This window comes from Cyanistes caeruleus, chromosome 4 (assembly GCF_971803275.1).
Source record: "Cyanistes caeruleus chromosome 4, bCyaCae1.hap1.1, whole genome shotgun sequence".
NCBI classification, from domain to species: Eukaryota; Metazoa; Chordata; class Aves; order Passeriformes; family Paridae; genus Cyanistes; species Cyanistes caeruleus.
In genome coordinates this window covers 1,792,496-1,807,211 of record NC_141704.1, presented here as the reverse complement: position 1 = coordinate 1,807,211, position 14,716 = coordinate 1,792,496, and the positions used below count along the sequence as shown (strand labels likewise).

The window sequence follows — 14,716 nt, the reverse complement described above, 5'->3', positions numbered from 1 at the left end:
CGGGATTAATGGAATAAATGGGATGAATGAATGGGATTCATGGAATTATTCCCAGCAATCCCTGGATCAGGAGAGGCCACAGCCCAAATCCAACCATTCCCGTTTTTCCAGGCTGGAATTCCAGCCCGGGGCTCTCCCCATTCCCATCTCCAGGAATTCCTAAAGTGGATTTTAGGGAAAATAAAAAACCCCAAACTGAAAAATCCGGGAAAAACGAAGGCGAAATCCACGGAATTCGGGAATTTATTGTTGGAATCTTCCTGCTTTTCCAAGGAAAACTTGGATTTTGTAATTCCATTGTTTTACCGGGATCGGGAGGGTTGGGAAAACGCCTGAAAGGGAATTTGGGATCCTAGAAGGGAATTTGGGATCCTGAAAGGAAATTTGGGATCCTAAAAAGGGATTTGGGATCCTAAAAAGGGAATTTGGGATTCAAGAACAGGAATTTGGGATCCTAAAAGGGAATCTGGGATCCTGGAAAGGGGATTTGGGATCCTAAAATGGGATTTGGGATCCTAAAATGGGATTTGGGATCCTAAAAGGGAATTTGGGACCCTAAAATGGGATTTGGGATCCAAGAAAGGGAATTTGGGATCCTAAAAGGGAATATGGGAATTCTTAAAGGGAATTTGGGATCCAAGGAAGGGAATTTGGGATCCCTAAATTCTCCCACCCAAGCTCTTTCCTGCCATTCCCAGGGATGAATCCCACAAAATAAAAAACCCCAAAATCATTTCCGGGGCTTCCCTGAGCTTCCACAATTCCGGATTTGTGGGAATCCCAAAAAGGGGGATGGGACCGGCAGGATTTGGGATTTTTCAGGATGAGAAAGGGGAGGAACAGATCCAAGGGAAAAGGAATTCCCATAAAAACTCCTCCAGCTCCGCGTTCCCGGTGGATTCCGGGGGTTCTGGAGGGATCGTCGGGAAGCTCGGCGGTTTTCTGGGATTAGTGGGAAAAACAGGGAAAATCCAGAAGGGGGAGGAGAATTCCGGCTCAAACATCCAAGGACAAAATTCCAGCCGGGAATTCCAGCCGGGAATTCCAATCCCAAGCCCAGGAGAGGCTCCAGGATTGGGAAAAGAGCTCCAGAGGGGGAAAATCCATCCCGAAATTCCCGGATCTCCTGCTGGATCCCAAGAGATCAGGGAAAGGTCTGGGAATGGGACAAACATTCCTCTGGATGCTCCTGGAAAAACCCCAAAAATTCCCAAAATTCACGAAATTCCCGAGCTGCGGCCTCCAGCCCCCAGGGAATGGTGAAATAGGGAATTCCCAGATTTCCAGGGAATTGTCCCGGGGTTATTCCCGAGGGTGGGATCCGATCCCAAGGATTTCCCCTCCTGGGAAAAGTGTCCCGGGTTATTCCCAAAAATCCTGGAATTCCAGCTGGGATCTGCCAGAAGGGGATGGATGGGCCCTGCAGGGAAAAACGGGATCAGAAATGGGAAAAATTAGATGAAAATGGGAAAAATGGGATGAAAATGGGAAAAATGGGATGAAAATGGGAAAATCAGGATAAGAAATGGGAAAAATGGGAACAGAAATGGGAAAATCGGGATGAAAATGGGAAAATCGGGATCAGAGTGGTCTCTGCAGGGAAAATCAGGATCGAAACGGGATCGGAGCTGCCGAGCGGCTCCGGAGCGCGGAATTCCTGCCTGGAATGATTCCCGCTCCACATTTACCCCTCCCCCCTCCCCCCTGGCTGCATCCCACAGAGGAAATCCGGGAAAATCCGGGAAGGGGAATCCACCCGGAAGAGCTCGAAATTCCCAACCCGGGGGAAATTCCGAGGGGAAAGAGGAATTCCTGAGCAATCCCGGTCACAGCAGCGCCTCCAATGAAATTAACACGGATTTTTTATGGGGTGGGGGAGGTAGAAGAGAAGGAGAAATCCTCTGGAATTGCCGGGATTCCTGGGATTCAGTCGTAGGAGAGGAAGCGGATGAGCCGGGGCGGGATTTGCAGCTTGGAGATTTTGTGCTGCCCGCGTTGGCCGGCGGCTCGGCGCACGGCCAGGCGGCACAGCTGGGCCAGGGACAGCGGCGTTCCTGCGGGAAAAAACATGGAAAAATGGGAGAGAAACGGGTCAGGAAATGGGAAAATGGGAGAGAAACGGGTCAGGAAATGGGAAAAACAGGAAAAACGGGAAAAACGGGAGAGAAACGGGTCAGGAAATGGGAAAAACAGGAAAAATGGGAAAAACGGGAGAGAAACGGGTCAGGAAATGGGAAAAACGGGAAAAACGGGAGAGAAACGGGTCAGGAAATGGGAAAAACGGGAGAGAAACGGGTCAGGAAATGGGAAAAACAGGAAAAACGAGAAAAACGGGAGAGAAACGGGTCAGGAAATGGGAAAACGGGAGAGAAACGGGTCAGGAAATGGGAAAATGGGAGAGAAACGGGTCAGGAAACAGGAAAAACGGGGAAAAACTGGAGAGAAACGGGTCAGGAAATGGGAAAAACGGGAAAAACGGGAAACGGGTCAGGAAATGGGAAAATGGGAGAAAAACGGGAAAAATGGGAGAGAAACAAACGGAGAGAAACAGGTCAGGAAATGGGAAAAACAGGAAAAACGGGAAAAATGGGAGAGAAACAGGTCAGGAAATGGGAAAAACGGGAGAGAAACGTCAGGAAAAATGGGAGAGAAACAAACGGGAGAGAAGTGGGTCAGGAAATGGGAAAAATGGGAGAGAAAAACGTCAGGAAATGGGGAAAACAATGGGGAAAAAAAACAGGGAAAAACGGGAGAGAAACAGGTCAGGAAACAGGAAAACGGGAGAGAAATGGGTCAGGAAACGGGAAAACAGGGAAAAACGGGAGAGAAACACGTCAGGAAATGGAAAAATGGGAGAGAAACATGTCAGGAAAAATGGGAGAGAAACGGGAGAGAAATGGGTCAGGAAATGGGGAAAATGGAAAAATGGGTCAGGAAATTGGAAAAATGGGAGAGAAACACGTCAGGAAAAACGGGAGAGAAACGGGAGAGAAATGGGTCAGGAAATGGGAAAAATGGGGAAAAATGGGTCAGGAAACAGGAAAAAACAACAATGGGGAAAAACAACGGGGAAAAATGGGAGAGAAATGGGTCAGGAAATGGGAAAAATGGGGAAAAATGGGAGAGAAAAATGTCAGGAACCATTGGGAAAAACAACAGGGAAAATACAATGGGGAAAAACGGGAGAGAAATGGGAGAAAAACAGGTCAGAAAAAATGGGGAGAAACAGGGAAAAATGGGAGAGAAAAATGTCAGGAAATGGGAAAAATGGGGAAAAACAACGGGGAAAAACGGGAGAGAAACCGGTCAGGAACAGGGAAAAACAGGGAAAAATGGGTCAGGAATGGGGAAAAATGGGAGAAAGGAGGAGAGAAATGGGTCAGAAATGGGGAAAATGGGGGAAAATGGGAAAAATGGGTCAGGAATAGGGAAAAATGGGGAAAAACGGGATAATCCCTGGGATCAGACAATCCTCGGGATCAATCCCTGGGATCGGATAATCCACGGGATCAGACAATCCCTGGGATCAGACAATCCTCGGGATCGGATAATCTCCGGGATCAGACAACCCTTCCAATCCCCGCCACCGGCACATCCCCGTCTCCACGCGCGTCTCTTCCCGAATTCCCGGGAAAAGTGGGAATTCCCCACTCACTCTCGTAGAACTGGAAGCAGCGGGCGGCGGCTCCGCCGTTCCCGCTGTAGTCCGAGGGTTTCCGGCCACGGTTGTCGCGGGCGTTGACGTCGGCTCCGAACTCCACCAGGAGCCGGACCAGGGCGGCGCAGCGCGCCTTGGCCGCGTGGTGCAGCGCTGTCTCGTGAAGCTTGGCCGCGTTCACCTGCGCTCCTGAAACCGGGAAAAACACCTGGAGATCCGGGGATGCGGGATTGGGGATTGGGGGGTAAATGGGATCTGGGGATCTGGGGATATCCAGGGTGGAAATGGGATCTGGGGAGCCAGGATCCAGGATCCAGGGGCGAAATGGGATCTGGGGAGCCGGGATCCAGGGGGGAAAGGGCATGGAGCCGGGATTGGGGAGCTGGGAGCAGGGAGGAAATGGGATCTGGGGAGCTGGGATATGGGGATCTGGGATCTGGGGGAGCTGGGATATGGGGATTCGGGATTCAGGGAGCTGGGATCCAGGGGGGAAATGGGATCTGGGGATCCAGGGGGGAAAGGGCATGGAGCCAAGATCAGGGGAGCCAGGATCAGGGGGAGCCAGGATTAGGAGATCCGGGATCTGGGGAGATCTGGGATCTGAGGGGGAAACGGGATCCGGGGGTGAAAGGGCATGGAGCCGGGATCAGGGGATCCGGGATCTGGTGGAGGGAAAGGATCCAGGCAGGATCCAGCTGGGTAAATGGGACCTGGTGGAGAAAAGGGCTGAGTGGGGAAAGAGATCTGGGGGAAACGGGATCCAGCAGGGAAAGGGATCTGGGAGGGAAAGGGATCCAAGGGGGAAATGGGATCCGGATGGGGAAAGGGATCCAGGCAGGATCCAGCTGGGGAAACGGGATCTGGGCGGGAAAAGGGTCCAGGGGGGAAATGGGATCCAGTGGAGAAAGGGGATGGGGCTGGGAAAGGGATCCAGGCAGGAACGGGATTTGGCGGGGAAAGGCATCTGAGGGGAAAGGGATCCGGCAGGGAATGAAGGCTGGGAAGGCCGGGAATGCTGGGAATGGCAAAAATGCCGGGAATGCCGGCCAGGAATGCTGGGAATGGCAGGAAAGACGGGAATGCTGGGAACACCAGGAATATCAGGAATACCAGGAATACTGGGAATGCTGGGAATGCCAGTAACGTCAGGAACACCAGGAAGGCTGGGAATGGCAGAGGGATGCCGGGAACACCGGGAACACCGGGAACACCGGGAACGCCGGGAAGGGCACAGGGAACACCGGGAAGGGCACCAGGAACACTAGGAATGCCAGGAACACTGGGAACACCAGGAAGGGCACTAGGAACACCGGGAAGGTTGGGAATGGCAGAGGGATGCTGGGAACACCGGGAAGGTCACTGGGAACACCGGGAATGCCAGGAACACCAGGAACACTGGGAAGGGCACCAGGAACACCGGGAACACCAGGAATGCCAAGAACACCGGGAAGGTCACCAGGAACACCGGGAAGGTCACCGGGAATGCCAGGAACGCCGTACGTACCCGCCTGCAGCAGCAGCTTGGCGCAGCGCAGGTGCTGGCGCGCGCAGGCCACGTGCAGCGGAGTCCCGAAGTGGCAGTCGTGAGCCTCCAGGTTGGCGCCCACGTCGATGAGGAGCTGCACGCACTCCGAGCTCCCTGCGGCCGGAAAAACGGGAAAATCCCATGGGAAAACGGGAACGGACTCGAGGGGCCCCGGGAGAATTCCGGCCGGGAATTCACCCTGAGGAACGGAGGGTTCCTTAGGGAATCCAAGCAAGATTCCGAGGGATCGCCCGCTGGTGGTGGAGATGATCCCACCAGGGAAATCCCGCCGGGAAAATCCCACCAGGAAAATCCCACCGGGAAAAGGGGATCTGGGCAAGGAAATGGGGGTTAGCCAGGGAAAAAGGGATTTAGGCAGGGAAAAGGAATTCTAGGCAGAGAAAAAGGGAATTTATCCAGGGAAAAGAGGATTTATCCAAGGAAATGGGAATTCCAGGCAGGGAAAAGGGAATCCAGGGAGGAAAAAGGAAATTTATCCAAGGAAAAGGAAATTCAGATGGGGAAGAGGGAATCCAGGCAGGGAAAAGGGAATTTATCCAGGGAAAAGGGGATTTATCCATGGATAAGGAAATTTATCCATGGAAAAGTAATTCCAGGCAGGGAAAAGTGGATTTAGCCAGGGAAAAGGAAGAGGCCTCTGCAGGGAAAAACAGGATCAAATCTGGGAAAACTGGGATCAGAAATGGGAAAAACGGGATCAGAATGGGATCAGAGGGGTCTCTGCAGGGAAAAATGGAGATTTTCCTGTCCCTTTCCTGCTCAGCTGGGGAGGTTTTCCCAACCCTTTCCCACCTGGAAGTTTTCCCATCCCTTTCCCACCAGGAAGCTCCCTTGTCCATCCCGCTCCCCAGCCCGTACCGTTCATGCAGGCCTCGTGCAGCGGTGACGCCGTGTAGAGCGGAGGGTTCACCTTGGCGCCGTGCGCCAGCAACAGCCGCACGCACTCCACGCTGCCCGAGGCACAGGCGTCACACAGAGGAGTGCTGCCGTCAATGTTCCGAGCGTCCACCTGAACAGACGGGATCAATATCGGTATTGGTATTGGTATTGATATCATTGATATCGATATCAGTACTGATATTGGTACTGATATCAACACCCCACACTGCCCGAGGCATAGGCGTCACACAGAGGAGTGCTGCCGTCAATGCTCCGAGCGTCCACCTGAACAGAGAGGATCAATACTGGTATTGGTACTGGTATTGGTATTGATATCATCAATACCAATATCAGTACTGATATCAACACCCCACACTGCCCAAGTGGTCACACAGTGGAGTGCTGCCATCAATGTCCCGAGCATCCACTTGAACAGACAGGATCAATACTGGTATTGGTACTGGTATTGATATCATTGGTATTGATATTGGCAATGATACTGATATCAATATTGGTACTGATATCAACACTCCACACTGCCTGAGGCACAGGTGTCACACAGATGAGTGCTGCTGTTGATGTTCCGAGCATCCACCTGAGCAAAGAGGATCAATACTGGTATTGATACTGGTATTGAAATCATCAATATCAGCATTGATATCATCGATATCAATATCAGTACTGATATTGACACCCCACACTGCCCGAGGCACACGCGTCACACAGAGGAGTGCTGCTGTTGATGTTCCAAGCGTCCACCTGAACAGACGGGATCAATATCAGTATTGGTATCAGTATTGATATTGGTATTGGTACTGATATTGGTACTAATATCGATATTGGTACTGATATTGACACTCCACACTGCCCGAGTGGTCACACAGAGGAGTGCTGCTGTCAGTGTTCCGAGCGTCCACCTGAACAGACAGGATCAATATCTGTATTGGTACTGATATTGGTATTGATATTGGTACTGATATTGGTACTGATATCAATATTGGTACTGATATCGACACCCCACGCTGCCTGAGGCACAGGCGTCACACAGAGGAGTGCTGCCGTTGATGTGCCATGCATCCACCTGAGCAGAGAGGATCAATATTGATATTGGTACTGGTATTGGTACTGATATCATCAATATCGATATTGGTACAAATATTGATATTGATATCAGTACTGATATCGACACCCCACGCTACCCAAGGCACAGGTGTCACACAGAGGAGTGCTGCCGTCAATGTTCCGAGCGTCCATCTGAGCGGGGAGGATCAATACTGGTATTGGTATTGGTATTGGTATTGATATCATCAATATCAGCATTGATATCATCGATATCGATACTGATATCAACACCCCACACTGCTCTAGGCACAGGTGTCACACAGAGGAGTGCTGCCATTGATGTTCCGAGCGTCCACCTGAGCGGAGAGGATCAATACTGGTATTGGTATTGGTATTGGTATTGATATTGATATTGGTACTGATACCAATACTGGTATTGATACTGATAAACATATCAGTATGAATATTGACACTGATATGGATGTTGATACTGATATTGATACCGATATTGATATCAATATTGATACTGATACTGGATACTGATATTGGTATTGATATCAATATTGATACTGATATTGATACTGATATGGATACTGATATTGGTATTGATATTTATATTGGTATTGATTTTGATATCGATACTGATACTGGTATTGATACTGATAATGATATTGGTATTGATATCAATATTGATGCTGGTATTGATACTGATATTTATATTGGTATTGATATTAATACCAATATTGATACTGGTATTGATATTGATACTGATATTGATACCGATATTGACACTGATATTGGTATTGATACTGTTACCAATATTGATATCAATATTGACACCAGTATTGATACTGGTGCTGATATTGATATAGATATTAATATTGACACTGGTATTGATATCAACATTGAAACTGATATTGCTATAGTTACTGATATTGATAGCGATATTGATACTGGTATTGATATAAATACTGATATTGATATTGATATCAATATTGATACTGGTAATGATATCAACATTGATAGTGATACTGATATTGATATCGATATCTATATTGATATTTTGGGTTCTATTTATATTTATATTACATATATATGACAAACGATAGAATTCATGCTATGGGTGTTTAACTATTAAATTACGATTATTATTAATGATATTGGTATTTGATATCGGTATTTATATTTACTTTTATACTTATATCTATATTCATATTTACACTTGTATTTTTACTTATACTTATGTTATATATATATCCAACAGCTGATGTAACTAATGCTATTATTACTTTAATATTAAATTACTATTGTTATTAATGATATTTATATTTACATCTACACTTATATTTATATTTATATTTGTACTTATATTTATATTTAAACTTATATTCATACTTATATTTATACTTATATTTATTTTATATATATACAACTGATATAATTCATGCTATTATTATTTTACTATTAAATTACTATTATTGTTAATATTGATATTTCTATTATATATAAGGCAACTGATGGAATTCATGCTATTATTTTACTATTAAATTACTATTATTGTTAATATTGATATTTGTATTATATATATAAGGCAACTGATAGAATTAATGCTACTATTATTTTACTATTAAATTACTATTATTATTAATTATATCAATATTGATATTGATATCAATATTGATATTGATTGCTTTATTTCTATTTCTATTTATAATATATAGGGCAACTGATGGAACTAATGCTATTATTATTTTACTATTAAATTACTATTGTTATTAGTGATATTTGCATTTATATTTATATTTATATTTATATTATATATATTTCAACTGATGGAATTCATGCTATTATTTTACAATTAAATTACTATTATTGTTAATATTGATACTGATATTTATATTACATATATAAGTCAACTGATAGAATTAATTTTATTATTATTTTACTATTAAATTACTATTATTACTAATTATATCAATATTGTCATTGATATTGATATCAATATTGATATTGATAGTTTTGTTTCTATTTCTATTATATATATATGGCAACTGATGGAATTCATGCTATTATTTTACTATTAAATTACTATTATTATTAATGATGTCAATATTGATATTGATAGCTTTATTTCCATTTCTATTTATAAGGTAACTGATGGAATTAATGCTACTATTATTTTACTATTAAATTACTATTATTATTAATGATATCAATATTGATATTGATAGCTTTATTTCTATTTCTATTATATATATATGGCAACTGATGGAATTCATGCTGTTATTTTATTATTAAATTACTATTATTGTTAATATTGATATTGATATTTATATTATATATATAAGAGAATTGCTAGAATTAATGTTATTATTATTTTACTATTAAATTGCTAATTATTAATGATATTGCTATTTATATTTATATTTATATTATGTATTTCACAACTGATGGAATTAATGCTATTATTATTTTACTATTATTTAAAATTTATTATTAAATTTACTATTTTTATTTATTATTAAATTATTATTTATTTAAATTTATTATTATTTTACTATTATTGTTAAATTGCTGTTATTCTGCTTCTTGTGTTGTTTTGATTCTCTTGTAACACTTGTATATAAAAAAACCAAAAAATTATTAGTTATAATTTGTTTATAAATAAATAAAAATTTATTAGTTATATAATTTGTTCATAAATAAATATTTATTAGTTATAATTTGCATATATAAAAATAAAAATTAATTAGTTATCATTGAGGTAATTAATATATTATAAAAATATACTAATATATATTAATATATAAAAATAGATATAAATATATAAATACATAAAATATATATAATTTAAATATGCATGTAAAGTATATATAAATATAAATATATGTAACTTACATCATTTAATTTTATAAGCATAAAAATATGAAATTGTATGTTATAAATATAGAAATACATAAATATAAAAATGTATATAAATAAAAATCTATGCATATATAAATCCATAAATTATAAAAATATATAAATTATAAATATAAAAATATAAAAACATAAATTTATAAATATATAAACATAGAAAGATAGAAATTATGAACATATAAATGTATGAAATATAAAACTATATAAATTATAAGTAAAAAAATATAAAATATATAAATATAGAAAGGTGTAAAATATAAAACACATAAATTATAAGTATATAAATATTTTTTGTATAAATATATAAAATACATAAATTATATATAAACACATAAAAACATATAAGTTATAAAAATACACAAAAACATGAAAAAAATAAAAATATATAAAAAAATATAAAAATATATAAAAATATAAAAATATATACAAAATATATAAGAATATATATAAATATATAAATTATAAATATAGAAACATGTAAAAATGTATAAGAAAAAGCTCCATTAGGATTTTGGGATGGGAAAGGTCAGGAATGGTTTCTGTGGGAATGTGGATGGGATGGAATCTCTCTGGGAATGTGGAATCTGTCCCTGCTCCGGATATTTCAGCTTTTCCTGCCTTTTTCCCAGCTGGAATTCTCACTCCAATGTAAATATCCCCTGGCACAGCTTGAGCTCACAACGGGATCAGGGAATGAGTTGATCCCAAGTATGGAATTCCCAGCTGGAATCGCCCCTGGGTGTGAGCCTGGCTCGGCCTCCCACACAAATCCCACTGGGAATGGGATCATCCCAGCTCCTTCCCTGCTGGGATGGGATTCCTGGATCCAGGGATGGGATTCCTGGATCCAGGGATGGGATTGCTGGATCCAGGGATGGGATTGCTGGATCCAGGGATGGGATTGCTGGAGCCAGGGATGGGATTGCTGGATCCAGGGATGGGATTCCTGGATCCAGGGATGGGATTGCTGGAGCCAGGGATGGGATTCCTGGATCCAGGGATGGGATTCCTGGATCCAGGGATGGGATTGCTGGAGCCAGGGAATCGTTTTGGTTGGAAAAGACTTTCTAGGATGGAATCCAACCATTCCCAGCCCTTCCCTGTCCCCAGGGGCCACATCCACAGGGCTCTGGAATTCCTCCAGGGATGGCGACTCCCCCCTGCCCTGGGCAGCTCATTCCAACACTTCACAACCTTTTCCATGCGGGAATTTTCCCTGAAATCCAACCCAACCCAACCCAAACATTCCCTGGCCCATCCTGAGGCCGTTCCCTCTCCTCCTGTCCCTGTTCCCTGGGATAAGATCCCAAATCCCCCCCAGCTGTCCCCTCCTGGCAGGGAGTTGTGCAGAGTCAGAAATTCCCCCAGATCCCCCTTTTCTCCAGGCTGAGCCCCTTCCCATCTCCCTCAGGAATTCTCCAGCCCCTTCCCATCTCCCTCAGGAATTCTCCAGCCCCTTCCCATCTCCCTAAGGAATTCTTCAGCCCCTTCCCATCTCCCTCAGGAATTCTCCAGCCCCTTCCCATCTCCCTCAGGAATTCTCCAGCTCCCTCAGGAATTCTCCAGCCCCTTCCCTGGACACTCTCCAGATTCTCAGAGCAAGGACCCAAACCCACACCAAATCCATCCAGAACATTCACCCTATTTTTGCCTCCAGCGCTTCCGGGGCGATCCAGATCCCCTGGGCAGGGACCCCAGGGAATTCCCAGTGGGATCAGGGATGGGAACACACCTGGGCCCCCGCGTCCAGGAGCATTTTGACGCACTGGGCCTGTCCCCTGAGGCTGGCCTCGTGCAGGGGTGTGATGGAGTCGTAGGTGAGGGCGTTGACGCAGGCGCCGCTCTCGATCAGCTGCTGCAGCTGCCGGATCTCCCCGCGCCGGGCGGCCTCGTGCACCGGCGTGCGGTCAGCCCAGAAAGCTGGGAAAGAGGGGGGAAAAAAGTCAGGGATTCAGTCAGGAAAACTGTGGGGAAAAGGTGGGCACGGCATGGGTTGGGTTATCCTGGAGGAACTGGGATGGAATTCCCAGGGATTGGTTTGTGAGGTCCTCGTTGCTTTGCTGATGTCTCCGGCAGCGCGGAGCAACAGGCACTTCCCAAAAATCTCTGGGACTTCCTCAGAAATCTCTGGGAAGCAAATCTGAGTGAGGATGGAGAGCTTCCAGCACATTCCAGGAATTCAAGGGGCTCCAGGAGAGCTGGAGAGGGACTGGGGACAAGGCCTGGAGGGACAGGACACAGGAAATGGCTTCCACTGCCAGAGGGCAGGGATGGATGTGATCTGGGGAAGGAATTCCTGGCTGGGCTGGAATTCCCAGAGCAGCCCCTGGATCCCTGGAATGTCCAAGGCCAGGCTGGACAGGGCTGGGAGCAGCCTGGGATGGTGGGAGGGGTCCCTGCCCTGGGAATTGGGACACGAGCCGCTGGCCTGGCCAGGATTTGGGCACCTGCAGCTCCAAGGTGGGAACATCTCCAATCCCACAGCTCTAATCCCACAGCCCTGATCCCACAGCCCAGATCCCACAGCTCTGATCCCACAGTCCTGATCCCACAGCTCTGATCCCACAGCTCTGATCCCACAGCTCTGATCCCACAGCCCTGATCCCACAGCCCTGATCCCACAGCCCTGATCCCACAGCTCTGATCCCACAGCCCTGATCCCACAGTCCTGATCCCACAGCTCCAATCCCACAGCTCTGATCCCACAGCCCTGATCCCACAGCTCTGATCCCACAGCCCTGATCCCACAGCTCTGATCCCACAGCCCTGATCCCACAGTCCTGATCCCACAGCCCTGATCCCACAGCTCTGATCCCACAGTCCTGATCCCACAGCTCCAATCCCACAGCTCCAATCCCACAGCTCTGATCCCACAGCCCTGATCCCACAGCTCTGATCCCACAGCCCTGATCCCACAGTCCTGATCCCACAGCTCCAATCCCACAGCTCTGATCCCACAGCCCTGATCCCAACAGCCCTGATCCCACAGCACTGCAGGGAATTAGGGAGGAACACAGATAATTTCCCAGGAATTTAGGTAGGAACAGGGAATTTAGGGAGGCACAAGGATCGTTCCCGGTGTCCTCGCGCTGTCCCAAGAGCATCCTCTTATCCCTTTCCTTGCCAAAGGCCACTCCTTCCCAAAACCATCATGTAGTCCCCAAACCCATCCTTAAACCTCCAAACCCATTCTTAACCCCCAAACCTATCCTTAAATCTATCCTTAAACTCTCAAACCCATCCTTAAACCCCCAAACTCATCCTTAACCCCCAACCCAAAACCATTCTGCAACCCCAAAAGCGTTCTGCAGTCCCAAAACCCATCTTGAAGCCCCCAAATCGCTCTTTAATACCCAAAACCACCTTGCAGCCTCCAAAATCCATCCTTTCATTCCCAAAACGCTCTTTTTTGACACCCAAAACCACACTTTGGCCCCCAAAACCACCCCGCAAGCCCCAAACCCATCCCGCAACCCCCCGAACCCGGCGCTCCGAGCGGCTGCCGAGCGCTCCCGGCGCGGCTCCGTCCCCCGGCTCCTCTCCCCTTCTCCCCGGTGTCCCCCTCATGGAGCCCGGTTCAGTCACCCCACACGGAGCCCGGTTCTGCCCCGACTTCACCCCTCACGGAGCTCGGTTCTGCCCCGGTGTCCCCCACACGGAGCTCGGTTCAGTCACCCCACACGGAGCCCGGTTCTGCCCCGATTTCACCCCACACGGAGCCGCTGCCCGAGCTCGGGTCCGCACCGATATCGCCCCACACGGAGCCCGGGTCCGCCCCGATGATTCCCCGCACGGAGCCGCTGCTGGAGCCCGGTTCTGCCCCGATGTCGTCCCGCACGGAGCCGCTACTCGAGCCCGGTTCTGCCCCGATGTCGTCCCGCACGGAGCCCGGTTCTGCCCCGGTGTCCTCCCGCATGGAGCCCGGTTCTGCTCCGGTGTCGTCCCGCACGGAGCCGCTGCCCGAGCCCGGGCTCGCCATGGCCCGGCCCCAGAGCCGCCGCTGCGGCCTCGTCCCGCGGCTCGGGCCTCCTGCGGCTGCGCGGCCCGCGCGGAGCACGCCGGGAGTTGTAGTGCGGACACCGCGGTGGGGATACCGGGGATAATGGGATGGGGGAACTGGGGATACTGGGGTGAGGATACTGGGGATACTGGAATGGGGGAACTGGGGATACTGGGGTGAGGATACTGGGGATACTGGAATGGGGGAACTGGGATGGGGGAACGGGATACTGGGATGGGGATACTGGGGATACTGGGATGGGGGAACTGGGGATACTGGGGTGAGGATAATGGGGATACTGGAATGAGGGTACTGGGGAGACTGGGGTGGGGATACTGGGATGGGAGAACTGGGGAGACTGGGGTTGAGGATACTGGGGAGACTGGGGTGGGGATACTGGGACGGGAGAACTGGGGACACTGGGATGGGATTACTGGGGGGACTGGGATGGGGGAACTGGGAACACTGGGATGGGGTGCAGGGGTTCCTGGGATGGGATTACTGGGAATACTGGGATGGGAATGATCCCACTGGAGGTGGAAACTTGGATGTTCTGACTGCAGATCTGCTCTTGGGATTTCCCAGAATCTCCTCACATCTCTTAGCTCGAGGCTGTTGATTTTCCCCCCTTTAAAGGGCAATCAGGAACGTA

General features: G+C 46.6%; 1 protein-coding gene across 1 annotated transcript; it reads right to left on the bottom strand.

Annotated features, from left to right (window-relative positions):
* Positions 1-225: 225 nt before the first annotated feature.
* Positions 226-14,558, bottom strand: ASB13 (ankyrin repeat and SOCS box containing 13). The gene is made up of 6 exons (XM_086886363.1): positions 13,809-14,558; positions 11,797-11,984; positions 6,063-6,213; positions 5,163-5,297; positions 3,656-3,847; positions 226-2,054 (listed from the first exon to the last, which is right to left on the bottom strand). The coding sequence occupies exons 1-6, from the start codon at positions 14,041-14,043 to the stop codon at positions 1,927-1,929; spliced, it is 1,029 nt and encodes a 342-aa protein (XP_086742489.1). The 5' UTR covers positions 14,044-14,558; the 3' UTR covers positions 226-1,926.
* Between the last annotated feature and the right edge of the window lie 158 nt (positions 14,559-14,716).